Source organism: Cucurbita maxima, unplaced genomic scaffold (assembly GCF_002738345.1).
Source record: "Cucurbita maxima cultivar Rimu unplaced genomic scaffold, Cmax_1.0 Cma_Scf00001, whole genome shotgun sequence".
In the NCBI taxonomy this organism is placed as follows: Eukaryota; Viridiplantae; Streptophyta; class Magnoliopsida; order Cucurbitales; family Cucurbitaceae; genus Cucurbita; species Cucurbita maxima.
This window is the reverse complement of record NW_019272017.1, coordinates 3,554,271-3,576,126: the sequence shown is the minus strand read 5'-3', so window position 1 is coordinate 3,576,126 and position 21,856 is coordinate 3,554,271. Positions and strand designations below refer to the sequence as shown.

General features: G+C 35.8%; 4 protein-coding genes across 8 annotated transcripts; all 4 read left to right on the top strand.

The window, feature by feature from the left end:
- Positions 1–415: 415 nt before the first annotated feature.
- On the top strand, positions 416–8,584 carry LOC111478583 (COP1-interactive protein 1). Of its 3 annotated transcripts, none has more exons than XM_023122957.1 (5): positions 416–570; positions 1,070–1,143; positions 2,265–2,380; positions 2,538–7,101; positions 8,152–8,584. In XM_023122957.1, coding segments are annotated over exons 3-5 (4,659 nt in total). In that variant the 5' UTR covers positions 416–570; positions 1,070–1,143; positions 2,265–2,286; the 3' UTR covers positions 8,153–8,584. The 3 variants fall into 3 exon arrangements, with proteins under 3 accessions (XP_022978725.1, XP_022978709.1, XP_022978717.1); XM_023122941.1 differs by having other exon boundaries at positions 2,224–2,380; XM_023122949.1 differs by lacking the exon at positions 8,152–8,584 and having other exon boundaries at positions 2,224–2,380; positions 2,538–7,350.
- An 878-nt stretch (positions 8,585–9,462) lies between these two features.
- On the top strand, positions 9,463–12,998 carry LOC111479066. Of its 3 annotated transcripts, XM_023123549.1 has the most exons (6): positions 9,463–9,556; positions 9,851–9,950; positions 10,245–11,883; positions 12,359–12,419; positions 12,507–12,730; positions 12,823–12,998. In XM_023123549.1, the coding sequence occupies exons 3-6, from the start codon at positions 10,283–10,285 to the stop codon at positions 12,875–12,877; spliced, it is 1,941 nt and encodes a 646-aa protein (XP_022979317.1). In that variant the 5' UTR covers positions 9,463–9,556; positions 9,851–9,950; positions 10,245–10,282; the 3' UTR covers positions 12,878–12,998. The 3 variants fall into 3 exon arrangements, with proteins under 3 accessions (XP_022979317.1, XP_022979310.1, XP_022979302.1); XM_023123542.1 differs by having other exon boundaries at positions 9,478–9,950; positions 12,808–12,998; XM_023123534.1 differs by having other exon boundaries at positions 9,480–9,950.
- An 875-nt stretch (positions 12,999–13,873) lies between these two features.
- LOC111479826 (high mobility group B protein 6-like) lies at positions 13,874–16,563 on the top strand. The gene is made up of 9 exons (XM_023124691.1): positions 13,874–14,345; positions 14,521–14,643; positions 14,733–15,004; positions 15,077–15,182; positions 15,290–15,355; positions 15,443–15,613; positions 15,704–15,801; positions 15,888–15,972; positions 16,073–16,563. The coding sequence occupies exons 1-9, from the start codon at positions 13,923–13,925 to the stop codon at positions 16,208–16,210; spliced, it is 1,482 nt and encodes a 493-aa protein (XP_022980459.1). The 5' UTR covers positions 13,874–13,922; the 3' UTR covers positions 16,211–16,563.
- Positions 16,564–17,262: 699 nt separating this feature from the next.
- LOC111480119 (probable GABA transporter 2) lies at positions 17,263–20,934 on the top strand. The gene is made up of 7 exons (XM_023125085.1): positions 17,263–17,469; positions 17,590–17,820; positions 18,727–18,824; positions 19,670–19,856; positions 19,929–20,059; positions 20,143–20,379; positions 20,455–20,934. The coding sequence occupies exons 1-7, from the start codon at positions 17,379–17,381 to the stop codon at positions 20,842–20,844; spliced, it is 1,365 nt and encodes a 454-aa protein (XP_022980853.1). The 5' UTR covers positions 17,263–17,378; the 3' UTR covers positions 20,845–20,934.
- The last annotated feature ends 922 nt before the right edge of the window (positions 20,935–21,856 follow it).

The window sequence follows — 21,856 nt, the reverse complement described above, 5'->3', positions numbered from 1 at the left end:
ATAAAATATTTTTTAATTTTGTATGAATTTTGTTCCCTATGTTTAAATATTTACACAATTAACACAAATTAAATGATGAAAAAATTAATAAAATTAATTTTGTTGAAATTAAAGCTTCATTTTCCCACGATTTCTCAACCCTCCCGTGATTGGAGGGCAAGAAAGGAAAGGAAAGGAAAAAGAAAAAAGAGCGGGAATGCTGGAAAACAAACTGTTGGGGTTTTTCAAAATATTTATTTATTTATTTATTTATTTATTAAATGGTTTTGTAGAGTTGGTTCTAAAAGGTTCGAGGGGTTAAATTAAAATCTCAGTGGCAAATTCCGTGAATATTCGCTATCTAAAGGGCAAATGTTTTGGATCGCCACCACGGATTCCATCCCTTCAAATTTTGAAGCTGCAAAAATTGCTATATCACTCGCTCTCTGGTGTTTGAGCGTTCTAATCCTCAACTTAACCACTCTCTTCCTTTTTCATTTCCCATTTTCTGTTAATCTCTCTCTCTCTCTCTCTCTTCCTGTGTTGCTGGTTTTGTTCTCTCTTATCTTCCCTTCGTCCTCTGATTTTCAGGTAATTTTTTAAGTTCTTCTTTTTAATTTCATCGTTTCTGTTTTAATAATTATCTTCTGTTTTCTTTGAGATTTTGGTTGATTACTTGATGTTTCAGTTCAATTCCACGTGTTTTTTTTTTCTCTTGTGTTTCTTGTTTCTGGAATTTTCGAATTCATGTATCGGATCGAAGTTGATGATTGCTTGAGCTTGGATTTTTTTTTTCTATGTTTTGGTGATTTGATTGAATCTTCTGTTGAGCTTAAATTGGTGGTTTTGGATTGTGGATGGGCGTGTTTAATGTGCTGAAGCTATTACTGCTACTATTTTTAAGCGAATCTAACTGCGCGAGAATTTATGTATGAATCTATTTCGTTTATAGTCCGATCACTTCGAAACTTTTCCTGCTGAAATGGAAGATGGATTAGCTATTTTGGTTGCTACTTTGCTGCAGTTGTTTGGAGTTTTGTGTTTATTTTGATTTCTTCTGTAATTGATTCTTGTTTCTCGCTGTGTCTAGTTCCGGATCCAGAAATATCACTGTTGGTTGAACCTCGATGAGGAAGACGGAAGAAGAGTAAAGTGAATTTCCAGGTGAATTTCTAGGCCATGGCGAATTTTGTCTCTATCGACAAATAATATTCCGGCATATAGTAATTAATTACGGGCAATTAGTTCATCTCTCTCTCTGTTTTTTAGAACTAATTTATTTTTTTTCTTTTTTTGGTCAATTAATTTAATTTCTCTTACTTCATCGTTGAAATGGAAAAACCCATTTTTTTTTTTTTTTTTTTTTTTTTTTGTTAAAAATAATCCTTAATTGGTATAGATTTCAAAATTGTGATAATGATGAGTGGCTTTGCATGGTAGAATCAACAAAAAGAAACTGTTCATCTTTTCTGATATTAGCTGTTTTTTCTAAAATCTAAATATGGCCCTGAGGCCATCTCTGCCGTTGCCGAGTCGGGCGCTGTACAGAAATTGGCGTAGCAGCTTGCTATTGTGCAAAGTTTGCCTACATAATATGTCTTAGAATGAAATAGTTTTCTAATTACCATATGAATCCTGTCACACTGTCTCCAAGAAGAAAACTATTATAGCTTTCGTCGGCGTTCTAATCGATTCAAACTGTGATAAACGCTGCTGTTGTAAGTAGGCCCCTCCCATGTGCGATCTCTGGTGGAGTCTATTTATTCATGAATTAACTGCAGAAATATTATAAGTTTGCTTCTTCTTCTTTTTTTTTTTATTTTTTTTATTTTTATGTACAATGTCAGTTTGCCATTGCCAGTTCAAAGTGAAAAGTTAAAAGTTGGTGGTAAAGGACGATTGAGAATTATTATTAGATTAACATGATATCAACTGCGGATATAATTAGGCTATAGAAATGTATATTAGTTCTAATGTTGAACAAAATAATTATTATTTTCAATTACAAATCACAGTTTTGTACAGCCTCAACCCATGTGGATCTTTAGAAAATGTCGATTTACAGATTATTTTATGAGGATGCGTTTGGATTTATCCTTCCAATGAATAATACTCTGTCAATGACAGTTCAGAAAAGATAATCTCTTTCCACCTCTATTTCTCGTAGACATCTATAGGGATTTATCTCTTACATGTTCTTTACTGGTTTTAGAATGTACGAGTAACTTGAATTTTGATTTTCAGTCATGGACTCTTGAACGTCCATGTTCTACTGTGCTTGCTAGGGGAAGTTGATATTCCCAGGAGATGACAAAGCACCGGTTCAGGGATTCTATGAAGTCTATATTTGGGAGTCACCTTGATCCAGAAACAGAAGAACGGCTGAAAGGAAGTAAATCAGGTAATTTTGATTTTAAAAAAACTGCTGTAATTTCTATAATTTTTCCATTTATGAATTCGAGGGATATGTTCCCTTTGAGTTTTATAGTTAATGGTGCTTGTCTTTCTCCCATGATCTTCTTAGTCCGTAGATTAATAATTTTACATTTATGATGCAGTTGTCCAGGACAAGGTGAATAAAATTAAAAAACTCTTAAGAGATGAAGATCTAGGAGTGGAAGACCATGACCAATCAGGAACTGGCAAAAAGCAGTCCGTTGATGAGTTAATTGATGATTTTCATAAAGATTACAAGGCACTCTATGAACAATACGACAGTCTGACCGGAGATTTGAGAAGAAAATTTCAAAAAAGAAAAGGAAAGGAAAGATCTTCATCTAGCAGTTCATCCGACTCGGATTCAGATGATTCAAATGATTCTCCAAAGAATGAGAGAGAACTCCAAGAAGTTGGAGACATCAAGCTGGAACTTGAAGCAGCACTTTCAGAAGTAGCCAACTTGAAAACGATATTGGCAACTACAACTAAAGAGCACGAATCTCTAAATTCAGAACACCTGACTGCTTTAAGTAAGATACAAGAAGCAGATGGAATTATTAGAGATTTCAAGTTTGAAGCTGAGACTTGGGATGCTCAGAAGTCCAAATTTCTGCTTGAAATTGAAGATCTGAAACTGGCGTTGGGTAATGCAAGTAAGATTGAAGCTGAATTGAATGGGATAATAGAAGGTATGGAAACAGAGATGAATAGATTCATTGAAGAAAAGGAGACTGCAAGGGGGAAGATTGAAGGTGGGGAAAAAACTATAGAGGAACTGAAGGAGAAGTTGTCAACCACAATGGAAGAAAAGGAGACCCTACACTTAAAACACTTGGAAGCTTTAAACAATATACAAGAAGTAGAAAAGGTCATAGGGGCCATGAAGATTGACGCTGAAGCATTGGGTCTTGAAAAATCTAAATTTCTGCTCGAGATCGAAGAGCTGGGTCAGAAGTTGAGTACTGCTGGTGAAATTCAATCTGAATTGAATGGGAGACTTAAAGATATTGAAACAGAGAAGGAAACCTTGATCAAGGAGAAGGAGACTGCATGGAGGAAAACTGAGGAGGGAAATAAAATTGTAGAAGAGTTAAATGCCACAATTGATTCGTTGAGGAGTCAGTTAACAGCTTCTGTTGAAGACAAAGAAGCTCTGACCCTAGAACATGGGACAGCTTTGAGCAAAATAAATGAAGCAGAAAAGATCATAGCAGACATGAGGGTTGAAGCAGAAAGCTTGGGTGTTGAAAAATCTGACTTTCTTCTTAAGATTGAAGAGCAGAACCAGAAGTTGAGTCTTGCTGAAAATTTAGAAGCAGATTTGAATAAGAAATTGAAAGACTTGGAAATGGAAAAAGGGAAGTTGGTAGAGGAAAAAGAGATTGCCTTAAGAACGATTAGAGAGGCCGAAAACGTTAATGAATTAAATGCTGCGGTTGAGCAACTGAAGAGGCAATTGACAGCATCAATTGAAGAAAAGGAAGCTCTGAACTTACAGCACTTGACAACTTTAAGTAGGGTACAAGAAGCAGATACGATCATAAGAGATATGAAGGTTGAAGCAGAAACTCGGGATGTTGAAAAATCTAAACTTCTACTTGAGATTGAAGAGCTGAATCAGAAGTTGGGTGCTGCCGGAGAATTGGAAGCACAATTGAATGAGAGATTGAAAGATATTGGAATAGAAAAGGATAACTTGATCAAGGAAAAGGAAGCTGATAAGAGAACAATTGAAGAGGGACAAAAAATTATAGAAGAATTAAATATCCTGACTGATCAGGTGAAGAGGCAGTTGACAGCTACGATTGAAGAAAAGGAAGTTTTAAACTTGGACCATGCGACAGTTTTAAGCAAGATAATTGAGGCAGATAAGATCATAGGAGATATGAAGACACAAGCTGAAGCGTGGGGCGTTGAAAAAGCTGATCTTCTGCTCAAGATTGAAGAGACTAGTGAGAGGCTGAGCAATGCTGTTAAGATAGAAGCAGAACTCAATGGAAGATTGAAAGATATTGAAATTGAGAAAGATGACTTGATCAAAGAAAAGGAGATTGCATGGAAGGAGATTGAGCAAGGTAAAAATGTTAGACAAGAGTTAAATGTCTTGGTTGATCAACTGAACAGCCAATTGACAATTACAGTAGAAGATAAAAAAGCTCTCAACTTAGAACATATGATGGCCTTAAGTAAGCTTCAAGAAGCAAATGAAATCATAGAAAGTTCAAAGGTTGAGGCAGAAACTTGGGGCCTGGAAAAATCTAAGCTGTTGCTTGAAGTTGAAGGGTTGAATCAGAGACTGAGCTCTGCTGCCAAGTTAGAAACAGAACTATATGAAAGATTGAACGACGTTGAAATTGAGAAAGTCAACTTGATGAAAGAAAGGGAGACTGCTTGGAGGAGAATTGAAGAGGGAGAGAAAACTATAAAGGAATTAAATGAGATGGGTGATCGGCTAAAAGAAGAAAAGATGACCATTTTCCAAGAATTGGAAACAGCTCGAGGAGAAGTTTCTTTCTTGAAGCGGCAAATTCAGTCTACAGAACAGCAGGCTGCAAACTTAACTCATTCTCTAGAAGCTTCTGAGGAAGAAAATAGATTACTCAACTTAAAAATTGTGGAGATCTCAAGTGAAATTCAATTGGCTCAACAGACGAACCAAGAACTTGTGTCTCAAATGCAATTGTTGAAGGAGGATTTGGGTATGAGGGAAAGAGAACGTTCTACTCTTGTTGAGAAGCACGAAGTGCATGTGAACGAATTGTTAACTTGCGTAACTATGCTAGAAGCTCAAGTTACACGGTTGGAAACAGAATTGGAGTTATTACAAACACGTGAAAAAGATTTGTTTCAACAATTGGAGATCAAAGCAGCGGAAGCAAAACAATTGGGAGAGGAAAATATTGGACTACAAGCCCAAGTTTCAGAGATTGAAGTATTATTTAGGGAGAGAGAAAATGAACTTTCTATTCTCCGAAAGAAACTTGAAGACAGTGAAAATCAATCATCATCCAGCATAGCAAATTTGACTCTGGAGATCAACCGCCTATTAGAAGAGGTGAGTTCTTTACATGCTCAAAAAGGTGAACTGGAAGAACGGATGATATGCAGGAATGAAGAAGCTTCATTGCAAGCCAAAGGCTTAACAGATCAGGTGGAGACGTTGCTGCAACAGTTGGAATTCCAACAGAGCCAAAAAGTTGATTTGGAGTTGCAACTAGAGAGGACAACTCGAATGATTTCAGAATATACAATACAGATACAAGAGTTTGAAGAGGAAATAGTGAACAAGAATTCGGATCAACAGAGACTATTGAAAGAGAAAGAAGATTTAATAGTACAAATCAAGGATCTTGAATCAGCATTTGACTCCTTATGCAATGAAAAGCGCGAAGTTGAGGAGAAACTAAAAAGTCAGGTGGATGAGAACAGTCGATTCAGGGAGGAAAAGTTTGATTTGGAGAAGAAATGTTCTGAATTAGAAAGTACCTTGACAGATAGAGGAGTTGAGCTATCTACTCTCCATGAGAAACACAGAGGTGTAGAGGCTGAAGCCTTGAGCCAAAAACTAATCTTAGTGGCCCAGGTTGAAAATCTGCAAGAGAAGGTGAATTCTTTGCAGAATGAAAAAAGTGAAATTGAGTTTCAGGTTGAAAGGGAGAAAAATGAACTTTTGGATACCTTAACTCAATTGGAAAAGGAGAAAGTTGAGTTGTTGAATTCGATTGCTGATCACCAGAGAAATTTGAAGGAACACGAGGATGCTTACAAGAAGCTAAATGATCAGTATAAACTGGTTGAAGATCAGTTTGAAGAATGTAAGCTAAAACTTGATAATGCAGAAATGAAGATGGCAGAAATGGCCCAAGAGTTCCGCAAAGATATCAGATCAAAGGACCAAGTGAAAAATGACCTGGAGCTAATGGTTGAGGATCTAAATAGAGAACTGGAAGTAAAAAGTGATGAGATGAATCTCCTGGTTGAAAATACACGCACGATTGAAGTCAAGCTTCGGTTATCAAACCAGAAGCTTCGTGTTACAGAACAATTATTAACTGAAAAGGAAGAGATATTCCGGAAAGCTGAATTGAAATATTTAGAGGAACAGAGACTACTTGAAGAAAGAATTCATGGACTATCTGCAACAATTGTTGCTAACAACAAAGCGCACCAAGAGACAATATCCACTGTTTCAGAAAACATTAACAGTAACCTCTCCCAACTGGAATGTGTCTTCAGGAAACTTGAATTGGACTACGCAAAGTATGAGAAGTGTGTCATTGAGACATCCCACCATCTACAGTTTGCAAAGAGTTGGGTCTCGAAATCTATTCGAGAAACAGAAAGCCTAAAGAAAGAGGTAGTAACCCTTGGCGAACAACTTCAAGAAAAGAGAGAGAGAGAATCAATATTAATAAAACAGGTTGAGAAGTTGGAGAAAAAGGCCAACAAGGAAGGATCGGAGAAGGAAGGATTGGTTCAAGCAATCCATCAGCTTGAAAAGAGACAGAGAGAATTAGAGAAGATGATGGATGAGAAGAATGAAGGTATGCTGGGTCTGAAAGAGGAGAAGAAAGAAGCGATAAGGCAGCTTTGCATTTTGATCGAGTATCATCGTAGCCGCTACGATTTCCTCAAAGATGAGGTTCTAAAGTTGAATGTTAAAGGAGGCCAGAGCGTAAGATAGTAAGTCAACCATCACTCCCTTTACTACACATCTTTCTACTTTTGCTTTTTCCTTGTGAATTCCTTCAATTATATCCATCTTGTTGTTCTTTAAAGTTCTTTGGGTTATTGATAAACCTTCGCTTGGATGTGGCTAATTAGTCAGTCTATCTATTGGTATACCTGCGTTGTGAATATTGAGTATTCCTTTACTTATTCATTGTACGACTTTATTTATAGTTCATTTATAAAGATGAACAGGGCTTAGCCCAAAGTGAGAGAAACCCCATCCCTCTCTTTCCTTTTTTCGCCCTCTTTCCTTATTTCACTTATGCTTTAGAGACATCCATATGGGGCCTCCTCATGACATCTAAGAGCCACCATGATCCTGTGCTATTTATCCCATCTTTTCTTGGTAGCCATCTAGCTACACAGGGTTAATTTAGGTTAGGAGCTTACTTTAGTTTTAAAAAAACATTAGTTCTTGCTAAGTAGTTGCTTGATCCATTAATTAAGCTATGACTTTAAGTAGAGCTCAACAAGAAAGAAAGAGAAATGACTTTAAGTGATATTTGAGTAACTTCCTTTTTTTTTCTTTTTAATAATGGAGGTTGGAATGAGTGCCAAAAAAAAAAAAAAGGCAAGATAGATCAGTAAACATAGTGAGCTTCTAGAGTCCAATGGAAGTCGATTCTGATGTGTTGACAGAAACAATTATCTTTCAAAAGAAACCAAGTAAAATAAGACCAAAAAAATACACACAGAGAGAATCAAAATCTTGAATAAACTGAAATCTGCGTAATAGTCCCTTTTTTTTTTTCCTTTACTTGAAATCTGCTTGATAGTCAAGATGGAAGAAGTAGCTTTATACGTGTAGTTATCTTAGATTTTGAGTCTTATTTTGCAGGCTGGAGTGTGATTACAAGGATTGCTTATTTTTGTTTGTTGTAAATTATGGTATTTTCTGTTAATTACTCGAGGATCTATAATTGTTTTAAGTCCGATTCTATCAACTGTAATGGTTTTCTATTACTTCTAGATATGTTAATACCTTTTATGTTCCCTTTGTAGGTATTTAAAAGAACAATGGAGAAATCATTCAAGAAATTAGTTATTTTCTTTTAGAAAAATGCAAAAAGGCACGACACCCATGGGGGTTGTGTCATCCCTGCACAGATACATAAGCGTTTTGAGATGCCATTGGCATTGGGTCATGCATAATTGCAAGATAGCCTTAATTTTATTCAAAAGAGATTGATTTGTGATTGTATAGGAAGACTTACAATTGCAAGAAAAATCCCTAATTTTGATTAGGATTAGGGACAAAAGGATTAGGCCTGTAGAGGATGATGTAGATGCTGGAGATGAAGACCTAAAGAAAGCTCGAGAGATTAGAGAGTATAATAAGTATTCTTTTATCTTTTGTACATTTATGTTTGTATTATAGGATTTGTTGTACATTTTTGTTCTTTCGATCCTAAATCAAAACTCCTTCGTAATGAGTGATAATAATCTTATTTATTAAAAAAAATGGTTAGAAAATCTTTCTATGCTCCCGTCCCCATTCTCCGTCCCAAGGTAGATTCCCACTCGATTTTGGCTATGTGAGTTAAATAAACATTTTTAGGTACTTATAACTCGGAAATTATTGCCTAATGAGTAGTGATTATATTTATAAACACAACTTATCCCACATATATAAGAGTGTGATTCTATGTCTAGAAGAAAATTAATTGATTAAATTTGTATCAAACTATGGGAAGCTAGCTACAATCCATCTACCAACTTTCGAGGCTAAGTGATAAAAGCGTCATCATTAATAAACCAAATAATTAACCATACAGCTAAAATAGAATAGATTTAATGTATATTAAATTAATTTTCTGTCTTTTAAATTCTATTTTCTCATTTTTATCATATTAAATCGTATACTTTTATCCCACACTCTAGAAGAAAGTTGACTATTTTGACACAATAAGGAGGGAAAAAAAACTCTCCATATTTAATAATACATTTTTTTTTTTTTTTTTTGTATTTTATGAGATTCAAATAATTTTTTAATTTAAAAAAAAAGTCAACAATAAAACCAAATCAATTAATATATATTAATTTGTAAAGCCTTAAATTCGAGCCAAGCAGTTGTATCCTTATTTATTATTTTCAACTAAGAAACGACAGCACCTGATTTCTCCCCACGTCTTTTTGAGGGTATTATCGTAAATTCATACTCATACTGTAATCTGATTGGTCAATGTTATTTACTATTTGATTGTTTCTACTGCTCTCCGTCTGACTTGGCCCATCCGCCTTTATTACAGAACGCGGTCCAACTAAACATTAAACAGCGTCGTTTCATGAAAACGATGGCGTTTTATCTTCCTCTCACAGTTCATGTTGAGAGATTTGAGATAACCGCGTTGGTCTCTTCAAGCCTTAATTTGGCCATCTGCTCATATGGACAATTTCCAAATGATCAGTTGAGTTCAATTGCTCTCTCTCTTATGAAAAGTCCATTCTGTTCGTCTTTTAAGCTATTGGAAATTTGCATTTGTATTTGTGTGAACTTCTATTTCTTTGTGTTGAAACTTATTGTGGGTTTGTGATTTTGGAAATTGTTCTTGAGTTTGTTAATGGGCTGGAGTTTTTCTTTTTTCTTTTTATTCATTGATTTCCGGATTTGGGATTGTTTGATTGTTTCTTCTCTTTAATGGGTTTGAAGAATTTCTAAGTTTGATCTTCTCTTGGGTTCTGAATTATGTCTGGTGACCAGAAAGTTCGAGTAGTTCGTTGTCCCAAATGCGAGAATCTCTTGCCTGAGCCCTCGGAGCTCCCTGTTTATCAGTGTGGTGGCTGTGGGGCTGTTCTTAGAGGTATGAATACTTGCTTTGTTCCTTTTTATTCTCTCTTGTTTTGGCTGCTGAGAAATTTTTAGCTCCACTAGTTATGTTGTTATTTGTCAAATTATAAGTTATGCTTGTGCTCTGTTGTGGTTACATTTATGTTGGAAAAATGCTCTGTTTTTGGATGATGTAGTAGACCATGGGACTCTGTTATGCCTAGATATCCGCTTAATGAATGACTTTTTAAGTGCTAAAAAGGGTTTTTAAGTCGACTTTGTGAACACTTGGTGACTTTAAAATTTTATCACAACTTTGATGGTGCAGCAAAGAGCAAAGTTCCCCTAAATGAGAAAAATGATTCTATGAGCAGTGAAAATTATGAGTCCTTATCAGAACAAGGCAGTAGTTTAGGTGCTGCTTCTGACACTGAGTGGGGCAGTCCGAGCTCTAAAAGGACTGTTTTCAGCAACAGCCCAATTAGAACAAATGATAGAGAGTATATAAAGGATTATGAGATGAAAGTTGGGAAGGAAACTAATGGAGTTTGGCCAATCCAGAGGTTTGGAGATCAATATATCAAGAATTGGGTTGGTCGATGTAATCTTGAACAAGACGTGAACGTTTATGATTCGGATTATCCAAGTACAGCACCGTATCGTACTCGTATAGGAGCAGCAAGAAGCCGGGCGAGTTTCGAGCATCGAAAAGTTGAAAGAGATGCATATACAAGGTACTCTAGGGACTCTATGGCTGTTGCTGACAGACCTTCAAGTTCTAACTTTGAAGGTTTGAACCCAAATCCAGCTGAGCTGCTTAGAAGGTTGGATGAGTTGAAAGACCAAATTATTATGTCTTGTGATGTGAGAGCTCCAGCCAATCAGTACTACGGTCGGCCTACTTACAATGTTCCAATGCAGCCTTCAACAAAGAGCCCACAGCTGAGACATGGCTCTCATTACCAGAGAAATAGTGAGGAGTTCTTACATCCAAAAGAGCCAATCAAAATGAGTGCTTATTACAATGAGAATGCTATTCCTATTGGACTCGAGGCGTCTGATCTGCGACGTGCTGGTCATTTTCCACACTCAAGACAGTCTAGTGAGCTTAGTTCAGTGACTGATGGTTATGATCTGATTCAACCAAGAAAGGCCCCACTTTTGCAAAGAAATGGGAATTCTTGTGATGCCATTGCAGGTGGTGCCCCATTCATTGTATGTGTTAGTTGCTTGGAATTGCTTAAACTGCCAAGAAAGCTTTATAAGTTGCAAATGGATTGGCAGAAACTACAATGTGGTGCTTGTTCTGTTGTCGTCGTTGTACGAGTCGAGAACAGAAGGCTTGTTGTTAGCGTTCCATCTGAAACCAAGCTCAAAGAAGTTTCTCCTGATGATGGTTCCCCCAAACGAGCTGTCAATGCCACCAACTCCTTGGAAAGCTCTGATGATTCTTGTCACAAGTTAATCAGTACTGACCACAACAAGCAGGAGCAAACTTCATTGAAGACCACCCCAGCTATAAAATGTGAACCAAGCCTTCTCAGCGACTCAGCTGACCTGCCTTCAAAAGATGTTTCCAAGGAGAATTCTGATAGCACTTCTTATCAGGAAGCTAGCAAACATAGAGAGGGAAGTGATGAAAATAAGCAGAATACTGTGATAGACGACGATGCCGAGCCGATCGAGTTGGACGTCTCATTTGAAGATTATTCAAACATTCATGTTTCTCAAGATTTTGTGGAAACAAGAAAAGAAGAAGTGGAAGATCAAAGCAAGATCAAAAACAGTCAAGAATCAGAAACCTTTTTTGTGGGTCTCAGCAAGTGCAACTTAAGAGATTTCTCAAGATCAAGTGAAATTCCGGATAATGGAAAGCCTGTTGTTTCAGTTAATGGGCAGCCTTTACCAGCTCATGTAGTCAAAAAGGCTGAAAAGCAAGCTGGGCCCATTCTTCCCGGAGATTATTGGTAAGTTTTAGTTCAACCGCTAGCTGATATTATGCTCTTTAGGCTTTTCCATTCGAACTTTCCTTCAAGGTTTTTAAAACACGTCTACTAGGGAGAGGTTTCCACACTCTTATAAAGAATGTTTCACTTCCCTCTCTAATCGATGTAGGATCTCACAATCCACCACCCCCTTCAGGGCTCAGCGTCCTCCCTAGCACACCACCCGGTATTTGGCTCTAATATCATTTGTAACCGCCCAACCCACCGCTAGCAAATATTGTTCTCTTTAGGCATTCTCTTTTTGGGCTTCCTCTCAAGGTTTTTAAAACGTGTCTACTAAGTAGAAATTTTCACGCTCTTATAAAGAATGTTTCGTTCTCCTCCCCAACCGACGTGGGATCTCACACACACAACTCTTGGATGCATTCCCTCGTCTTGTTTCAATGATTTTAACTGGCTTAACATTGTGGTTTCCCCCTTTAATTGTGGCTACCAGGTATGATTATCAAGCTGGATTCTGGGGTGTAATGGGGCATCCATGTCTTGGCATCATTCCTGTGAGTTTCAATCCTATGGTTTAATAGCTCTAAGTTATCAATATCAAGCATGTTAATCAACTCCCTTCTTCTATGCTCATCATTCAGCCGTTCATCGACGAGTTCACCTATCCATTGTCAAGGAACTGTGCTGCTGGAAACACTGAAATCTTTGTGAATGGCAGAGAGCTTCACAAAAGGGATTTGGAGCTGCTTTCTAGCAGAGGGTTGCCCACTACTCCAAACAAGTTTTATAGAATCGACATCTCGGGAAGAGTTGTGGATGAAGATACTGGGAAAGTGTTGCACAATCTGGGAAAACTGGCCCCAACGTAAGTTCATTGCTTTCATAACGTTTTTTTCTCAGTTTCTTATCATTACAAAGTACAAACCATTTGACCTTCAACAGTTTTTGAAAACACAGCATTGCGAAGGTGAAGCATGGGTTCGGGATGAAAGTACCAAGAACACTCGTGTGACACATAAAGTGTAGGCGGTTCATACCTTTTGCCTTATGGAACTCAAACTCATTTGCTTCTCTGTATATCTAAGTTTTGAGTATATAAATTTGAAGCGTTATTAGCAAATTAGATTTTATAATACACATATCTGTTTTCATCTCTTATGTATCATTGTCAGTCTTACGATTTTAAAACGTGTTTATTAGAAAGAAGTTTTCATATTCTTATAAGGAATGTTTGGTTCTCTTCTTCTCCAACCGATGTGAGATCTCATGATTAGTGAGCATTATGTTTAAGTAGTGAAATACAAGAACGGTTGCAAAACCTTCCATGCATGTTTTGGATTTTTATAATTGGTATTTTATCCATTGAGTTATGATTGAATTGACATCTAAATTTATCTGGTACTATTTATTTTTGTTAAAATAAAAGATTAGGTTTGTCTTTATTAATATGATCTTTTTAAATATCTACATGGATATGTTTTTAGATATATAATAAGAATGTATTTAAATAGAGTTTAATTTTTTTTAGTTGTTCCATTCTTAATAAAATGAACCTTTGTTAATTGTTAATAAAAATTTATTTTGTGACCATTATTAAATTAAATGTCGGAAAATTAATTTATTAGAGTTTAATTGATACAATTATAAATTTGAACGAGAGGTTAAATTAATATATTTCTAAAAATTTATGATTTAAATGGATATAATTTTAAAATTAAGAGATATAAATTGATTTTTTGTCTAAAAAATACTTTAAAATGACTTAAATGTATTTTAAATCTAATTTTTAAAATTTATTTCCATGTGCGTTCATTTCCTAAATAAAATTAAATATATAATTTTTTTTTCTTAAAAAAAACACTCCACCAACGATCAAACGAATTTGAGAAGCCGGATTTCAAAACAAGTCCTCAATGTCAGTAATTCATTTGAATTTTGAAAAATAGACAAATCCGACCGTTGGGCTTCTTTCCCCCTATATAAAAACCCCACCCTCGTCTGTACAAAATTTTCAAATTTCGCCTTCAAACCCTATCAGTCTCTCTCTTCTATCTCCAATGGCCAGTTCCGCCACTGCTGAAGTTCTGGTCACCGGCGAACCCGTTGGAAGGACGAAGAAACCTAGAAACAGCCGGAAGGCTCTCAAGGACAAAAACTCTTCACCGGAGGAATCTCAATCTATGGTCACGAAGGTAACGCAGCCGTCGGAAGAGGAGGACCTCTCTCTGAATCAACCGAAGCCGAAAGCTGCGCAGAAGAAGCAGCCGGCGAAGCAGTCCTTCGACAAAGATTTGCAGGAAATGCAGGACATGCTACAACAATTGAGGCTCGAGAAGGAGAAGACTGAGGAGCTTTTGAAAGCAAAGGATGAGATGCTTAAGCAGAAGGATGAAGAGCTTAAAACGAAGGATAAAGAACAGGAGAAGCTCCAGATCGAATTGAAGAAGCTGCAGAAATTGAAGGAATTCAAACCTAATATGGTTTGTTTCGTAATTTTGTGTTTTTCTTTCTGATTATTCGTATACCTAGAAATGAACAAGAAATTGTTAATTTTATGTTCGATATAGCTGGAATTAATTAGTATTTCGGAAAGAAGTCGTCAGATCTGGTTTGGTTTTGATTTCTGATTGTTGAATATTTTTCATTCTTGATTAGAACTTCCCTATGATTCAAATTTTGAAAGACAAGGAGCAAGATAAGAAAGAGAAGAAGAAGTGCTCAGAAAAGAAGCGGCCCTCTCCACCTTACATATTGTGGTGCAAAGATCAGTGGAATGAGGTATGTTATACTTCTCATAATTCTTGATTATTAGCACTGTTGAAATTACTTTTGAAATTTACATTTCTGGCTTGTGTTCTCCGACGCAGATCAAGAAGGAAAATCCAGAGGCGGAGTTCAAAGAAATCTCGAACATTTTGGGGGCAAAATGGAAGAGTGTTACTGCAGAGGAGAAGAAGCCATATGAGGAAAGGTATCAGGCAGAGAAAGAAGCCTATTTGCAAATCACTTCTAAGGAGAAGCGTGAGACTGAGGCGATGAAGCTGTTAGAAGAGGAGCAGAAGCAGAAGACAGCCATGGAGTTGCTTGATCAATACCTCCAATTCAAAGAGGAAGCAGAGAAGGATAGCAAGAAGAAGAAGTAAGTAGTACGATTTTATCTCTATTCTATCTGTGGAAGTGCTTTGCTAATGTTTGATAAAATGTCTCTTAGGAAAGAGAGAGATCCACTGAAGCCCAAGCAACCGATGTCGGCCTTTTTCCTCTTCTCAAATGAGAGGCGTGGATCCCTTTTTGCTGAGAACAAGAATGTCCTAGAGGTTAGATTCTCTTTCGATTCTCAGATTTTGGTTTCAATGTGTTTGTGTTGGGGCTTCTATTTGCTTTAGCAGTCCAAATTTTCATGTCCACTGCCTTCTCCATTCAGGTAGCGAAGATAACAGGAGAGGAGTGGAAGAACATGACAGAGGAGCAAAGAGGTCCCTATGAAGAGGTCAGCATTCATTGAAATTCAAGACCTAAAACAGATTTTTTATAAATAATTCATTCAAAACCAATATTATCTCTTGAATTCATGCAGATGGCGAAGAAGAAGAAGGAGAAATACATGCAGGAGATGGAATTTTACAAGCAGAAAAAGGAGGAAGAAGCAGCAAACCTCAAGAAGGAAGAGGAAGAGCAAATGAAGCTTCAGAAACATGAAGCTTTGCTGCTGCTAAAGAAGAAAGAGAAAACTGAGACAATTATAAAGGTAAAAGACTGTAATTGTGTGTCATATCTTGACTGCACTATAATATTTCGACAATCCATTGATTTGAGACGTCTGTATGATCTATTACAGAAAACAAAGGAGGAACGCCAGAAGAAGAAGAAGGAAGGAAAGAAAAATACTGATCCTAACAAGCCTAAGAAGCCGGCATCCTCTTACATCTTGTTCAGGTAAAATATAATCAAAACACCCTTCAAATAGAAGAATTGCATTTGGAGAACCTTGTTACTGAACTTGTTTCTTGTGTTAATTACAGCAAAGAAGCAAGGAAAGTTATAATGGAGGAGAAGCCTGGAGTTAACAACTCCACAGTCAATGCCCTGATTTCAGTGAAATGGAAGGTTTGAACTTGCTGCAATCTTCTTTCTGTTAGTACTGTAAGAACATTATGGTTGGTGCTGATAAATGGTCTGTTTTTGTTCTTTACTTTGAGGAGAATAGGAACTAAGTGAAGGGGAGAGAAAAATGTGGAATGACAAAGCTGCAGAAGCCATGGAAGCTTACAAAAAGCAAGTGGAGGAATACAACAAAACTGTTGCTGAAACAACAAAGGGTGAGGAGGAGGAGGAGAGAGCCTGAATTAGTTAAGTGTTTCTTCCCTGTTCAAGTGTTGTTTGAACAGTCACTAACTAATGACTGATTTTGATTAGCAGCAGCTAATCTTGTTTGTTCATCCAATTGATTTCTTCTCTAGCTGTTAGATTGTTGGCATAATTCAGTGCTAGGTTTTTCTTTTATGAAATTCGTATTTGTTCCATCGTATCTGAATCAGAAAGTTCTGACTGATTTTGGGTCTCTTTATGATGGGTACAATACCAAAATATTCAAAGATGTGATGACTGAAGAAGGTCGTCATCATCGACTAAAATTATCACTATTTTTCACATGATTTTAGGCATTTTATTTTATTTTTAATATAAAACTCCATTGATGGCTCCAACCACTTGTAGTGTGAATCAAATTTCTTTTATGACATTTGAATTATTGATGATTTGTGGTGTTTTCTTGACCTTTACTTTCATCTTTACACCCAAAAAAAAAAAAATTATAATAATAATAATTAACTTTTGAATTCAATTGATTTTGTTTAAAATTTTATGGAGGATGATAATAATATAGCTATTGAACAAGACTAAAGATAATTATTTGATTTTTAATTAAGCATATTCTTTTAATTAATCTTACTACTCTAATCAATATTCTTTTTTTAATTTTACTTTTTATCTTTTTATGTATTTTCAAATGTGAAGTCAAGTTTTTAAGTTAGAATGACCAAAACTAAATCGAATAGATTTGAATCTTATCAAACTAGACAAAACTAGATTGAATTTATAATACCCGATTTATTTTTTTTACTGAGAACACAAAAAACGTGTGACTATTGCTATGTACGACCTGACACATTCTAAACCCTTTGAATACTTTTAGTTCGAAAAAGTGAAAATCTCTTAAAACTAAATATAAAAAATAGAAACTTTAAATAAATAAATAAATAAATAAATAAATATATTTATTGCAATAAAAAGGGTTCCCCAATCGAAATAGTTATTGCAATAAAAAGGGTATTTTAGATAAATGACAAAATAAATTGAAAAAAAGGAACTTAAAAGGCATGTATTTATTATTATGAGTATACTTGACTTCTATAAATATCATTTGCAAGCAATGCCGGCAGCTTCCGTTTCACTTTCGCCTTGCCTTCTTCACCGGCCCTGGATTCCACCGCCCGCCAAACTCGAAAACTACGATGGTAAATCAACCTCCGATCACCGATGACCTATTTCCCTACGACGATCGCCAAAACGACGCTGGAGCAGCATTCGTCCTCCAATCCAAAGGTAACTCCAAGAACAAGATTTCGCGATGGCTCTGTTTTCAATTTTTCATTCTCAAACCATCTAGAAAATGAAGATTCATAAGTAAATGACTTCGTACTCCGTCTCTCGACGATTAAACAGGAGAATGGTGGCATGCCGGATTCCATTTGACGACGGCGATTGTCGGACCGACGATTCTAACGCTGCCGTACGCGTTCAGTGGACTAGGTTGGGGATTAGGGATTTTCTGCTTGACGATTATGACGGTTGTGACTTTCTATTCGTATTTACTCATGTCTAAGGTTCTGGATCACTGCGAGAAGGCCGGTCGCCGTCACATCCGATTCCGGGAACTCGCCGCCGACGTGTTAGGTATCTTTTTAATTAACTGCTTTATTCCTCTTTCGCTATCTTAAGAATATCATATCATGATGCGCATCATTACCACAGCGCATGCGTGTTCTGTTCTCTGCTCTGCAATTCTCTGTTTTAAAAATTTTAATATATATAATGTAGTTTTAGAAGTAAAAAATAAAGATTTTTTTTTATTTTTTTCCTTAAAAGAAACTTTAAAATATTCGCCCACTCAAAAAACGTATAATAACTTCATTAAAAAAAAAAAAAAAAAAAAAAAAAAAAAAAAAAAAAAAAAAAAAAAAAAAAAAAAAAAAAAAAAAAAAAAAAAAAGTCAATAATCACTCACATGTGAACTAAAAAAGAATTAAAATATTCTATTTTTATTAAAATATTTTTTGCTTAATATTTCATTTTAAAATTATTTAATCAATTCTAGTTTTAATATTTGCTTAATTGAGTATTTCTTTTTTATATTTATGTAGAATATATTAATGAATCAACAACCACTAAGAATAAACTAGTGTTTGTGAGTGTCTTTTACGAACAAAAAAAAAATATATTTTAGTGTAAAAATTTGAATATTTAATCTCGTGATAAAAAGATAATATAATTTAAACTTGCATAATGAACCATAAAACTAATATATATATTTATGAGAACTTAATGATTCGAATGATATTTGAAGATAGTAACATTAGGGGTGGAAAGAGGAATTATTGTACGTGGAATATATATAGCCCCATAAATCTGATTTTTTTAAGATCTCACATTTATAACATTTTAGTTAAATTTGATTTTTAAAATAAGTTCCTATTTATAGTTATATATCTTTTTTAAAAATAGGAAAATATAGTTTGGGTGGGTTGGTAACATTTATATATATATATATTTAAAACTTATATTTGTAATAATTTTGAACAGGATCTGGATGGATGTTTTACTTTGTAATATTTATTCAAACGGCTATCAATACTGGAGTGGGAATTGGAGCAATCTTGCTGGGTGGACAGTGCATTGAGGTGTGTCTTATTCTCACCGATAGATATATATATACGTGTGTTGTGCTGTCTTTATCTTGTCAAATGAAACCCATTCTTACAAGCTTCACCCACTGATTTGATCCTCAGAAAAAGAAGACTAAGAAAGGACAAAAGGATAGGAATAGTCAAACTGCTTTTATTGACATTTAGTGTGAATTGGTGACCCATTGAGACCATTGCTTCCTTGTTTCCTTGAGTATGAGCATTTATGACGTGGATCACCCCGTCTTTTTAGACCGCTAGTAGATATTATTCTTTTTCGACTGTCTTTTCGGACTACCTATCAAGGTTTTTAAAACGGAAAAGTTTTCACACCCTTGTAAAAAAAGTTTCGTTCTCCTTCTCAATGTGAGCTCTCACAATCCATCTCTCTTCAGAGTCCAGCATACTCGCTGGCACTCGTTCCCTTTTTCAATCAATGTGGGACCTCCTAATCCACCTCTCTTGGGGGCCCAACGTCTTTGCTGGTGCACCGCCTCGTGTATATCTCATTTGGGGCTCAGCCTTCTCATTGGCACATCGCCTGATGTTTGACTCTCTGATACCATTTGTAACAGCTCAAGTCCACCGTTAGCAGATATTGTCCTTTTTGGACTTTCTCTCCGTTTTTAAAATGCGTTTGCTACAAATTGGTTTCCACACCCTTATAAATAATCCTTCGTTCTACTCCCCAACTGATATAGAATCTCATCATTTTACTGCGTAACATCATTTGTTATTAGCTTCATTTTATGGTCATCCCTAAATTTTCATAGGTACTTAGCTCTTTATGTCTTGAACTCTTAAAAGGGAGTGAATTGAATGTGGTTTTGGGTGACATACAGATACTATATTCAAACTTTTATCCAAATGGATCGATGAAACTGTACGAGTTCATAGCAATAGTAACAGGGGCAATGATAATTCTGTCTCAGCTTCCAACCTTCCACTCTCTTAGACATGTCAATCTGGCCTCTCTGCTTCTCAGCTTGGGCTACGCCTTTCTTGTGGTTGCTGCTTGTATCATTGCAGGTACTAAACGCATAGCAATTCCTTTCATAATATGATCAACTCATCTTATGTTTCTTCTATCAATAATTGAAGCAACCAGAAAAGAAGCTGGATCAAGGGACTACAGCTTAGAGTCGTCACCAAAATCAAGGGTGTTCAGCGCCTTCACATCCATCTCCATTTTAGCAGCCATTTTTGGGAACGGAATCCTCCCTGAAATCCAAGTACTTCAAACACATTACATTACAGCTTCTGATTATGTGACACTCAGTTTGAATAATTTAAGGTAATTCATAGCTCATAACAGGCAACTCTGGCAGCTCCGGCTAGTGGGAAGATGGTGAAAGGGCTTTCCATGTGTTACACCGTCATATTCCTAACCTTCTACGCCATTGCTGTGTCTGGATATTGGGTGTTTGGGAACAGGGGTACCCCCAATATCTTGCAGAGCTTGATGCCCGACACTGGGCCTTCTCTTGCGCCCACTTGGATTTTGGGCCTCGCTGTTATTTTTGTTCTTCTTCAACTCCTAGCCATTGCCCTGGTCTGCTAACTTCAATCACTAAAATACAATACTTTTGAACTTAACAATGAATTGAAAGTGAAGCTTAAATTATAGGTATATTCACAAGTGGCATACGAGATAATGGAGAAGCAATCAGCTGATGTAAAGAAAGGGCTGTTTTCCAAAAGGAACCTTATTCCAAGGATCATACTTCGTTCAATGTACATGATTATGTGTGGAGTTTCTGCTGCAATGCTTCCATTCTTTGGAGACATTAGTGCTGTAGTGGGTGCTATTGGCTTCATTCCTCTTGATTTTGTTCTACCAATGCTTCTCTACAACATCACCCACAAGCCACCCAAATCATCCATCACCTATTGCACCAATCTCGCCATCATCATCGTCTTCACCGGAGTCGGGATCATGGGTGCTTTCTCTTCTATAAGAAAACTCGTTCTTGATGCCCAAAAGTTCAAGCTCTTCAGCAATGATATTGTCGATTGATATCTAGTTGAAGCGGAGGTTAGTCATTGTGTTGTTTGTTAGAAAGAGTGAGAATGTTGAAATTGAGATGTATTGTTAAAATTTAGTGACTAAAAAAATGTATTTTTTTTTATTATGATATTCTTACCAATAGTATAAGAGCTAGATACTAGAGGTGTACTAGTGAGGATACTGGACCTCCAAGAAGATAGATGAGATCTCATATTAGTTGGAGAGGGGAATAAAGCATTTATAAAAGTGTGAGAACGTCTCGTGAAGCTGACAGTAATATGTAAGTGGTCAAAGTAAACAATATCTGTTACTAGTAAGTTTAGGCTGTTACAGATATGGAGGAGAGAATAAAGATGAAGTTTCACTGACTTACCAACAAGATAGTCAATTATATTATTATATGCTCTCATCTCTTTAATTTTTTTTTTTTTATTGATCTTCTGCTAAGAATTTCTAAATTGTTCCATCATTCTCTAAATTTCTTCGACTTAGACGCATTAATATCTATTAAGATTCGTATTCATTGATTTTTAATAAATGGTGACATTTTTATCAGTTAGCAGTAGAAATTGATAGGCTTTAATTGATTAATAAAGCTTACCTAACATTATCTCAATGCGGTTTTGAGACAACAAAATACAACTAATATATTCACATGACTTTGTCTCTTTATGTTAATTCCAAAAATGCCCTTCCTTGCCTGTCCGCACTTGGTGTATTCATCTGTTTTTTTTTTTTTTTTTTGGAACTTTCATGAAAAAAAAAAAGGAAATAAATAAATACGATAAATTATAAATAAAATTACTTTAGCCATTTTCAACAACTATCATAATTATTGGAAGATTAAACCCAACAAAGATTAATATGCAAGTCAAACCAACAAAGTTTAAGGTAATATAATTTTCAAATCCTTATGATATCATTTTCTAATAAATTAATTTAATAATTAAAACATTGAAAATAATATAGTGTATGTCGTCTCATTTTAATTTGATGTGTACGGGCCCATGTGTATTTTGGC

Coding starts and splice junctions, on each gene's coding strand:
- LOC111479826 (XM_023124691.1), top strand. CDS start 13,923: ATGGCCAGTTCCGCCACTGCTGAAGTTCTGGTCACCGGCGAACCCGTT. Junction 14,346..14,520: donor AGGAATTCAAACCTAATATG/GTTTGTTTCGTA, acceptor ATTCTTGATTAG/AACTTCCCTATGATTCAAAT. Junction 15,183..15,289: donor AGAACAAGAATGTCCTAGAG/GTTAGATTCTCT, acceptor TTCTCCATTCAG/GTAGCGAAGATAACAGGAGA.
- LOC111478583 (XM_023122957.1), top strand. CDS start 2,287: ATGACAAAGCACCGGTTCAGGGATTCTATGAAGTCTATATTTGGGAGT. Junction 2,381..2,537: donor GCTGAAAGGAAGTAAATCAG/GTAATTTTGATT, acceptor TTTATGATGCAG/TTGTCCAGGACAAGGTGAAT.
- LOC111480119 (XM_023125085.1), top strand. CDS start 17,379: ATGGTAAATCAACCTCCGATCACCGATGACCTATTTCCCTACGACGAT. Junction 17,470..17,589: donor ATTCGTCCTCCAATCCAAAG/GTAACTCCAAGA, acceptor ACGATTAAACAG/GAGAATGGTGGCATGCCGGA. Junction 20,060..20,142: donor GAATCCTCCCTGAAATCCAA/GTACTTCAAACA, acceptor AGCTCATAACAG/GCAACTCTGGCAGCTCCGGC.
- LOC111479066 (XM_023123534.1), top strand. CDS start 9,836: ATGTCTGGTGACCAGAAAGTTCGAGTAGTTCGTTGTCCCAAATGCGAG. Junction 9,951..10,244: donor CTGTGGGGCTGTTCTTAGAG/GTATGAATACTT, acceptor TTGATGGTGCAG/CAAAGAGCAAAGTTCCCCTA. Junction 11,884..12,358: donor ATTCTTCCCGGAGATTATTG/GTAAGTTTTAGT, acceptor TGTGGCTACCAG/GTATGATTATCAAGCTGGAT.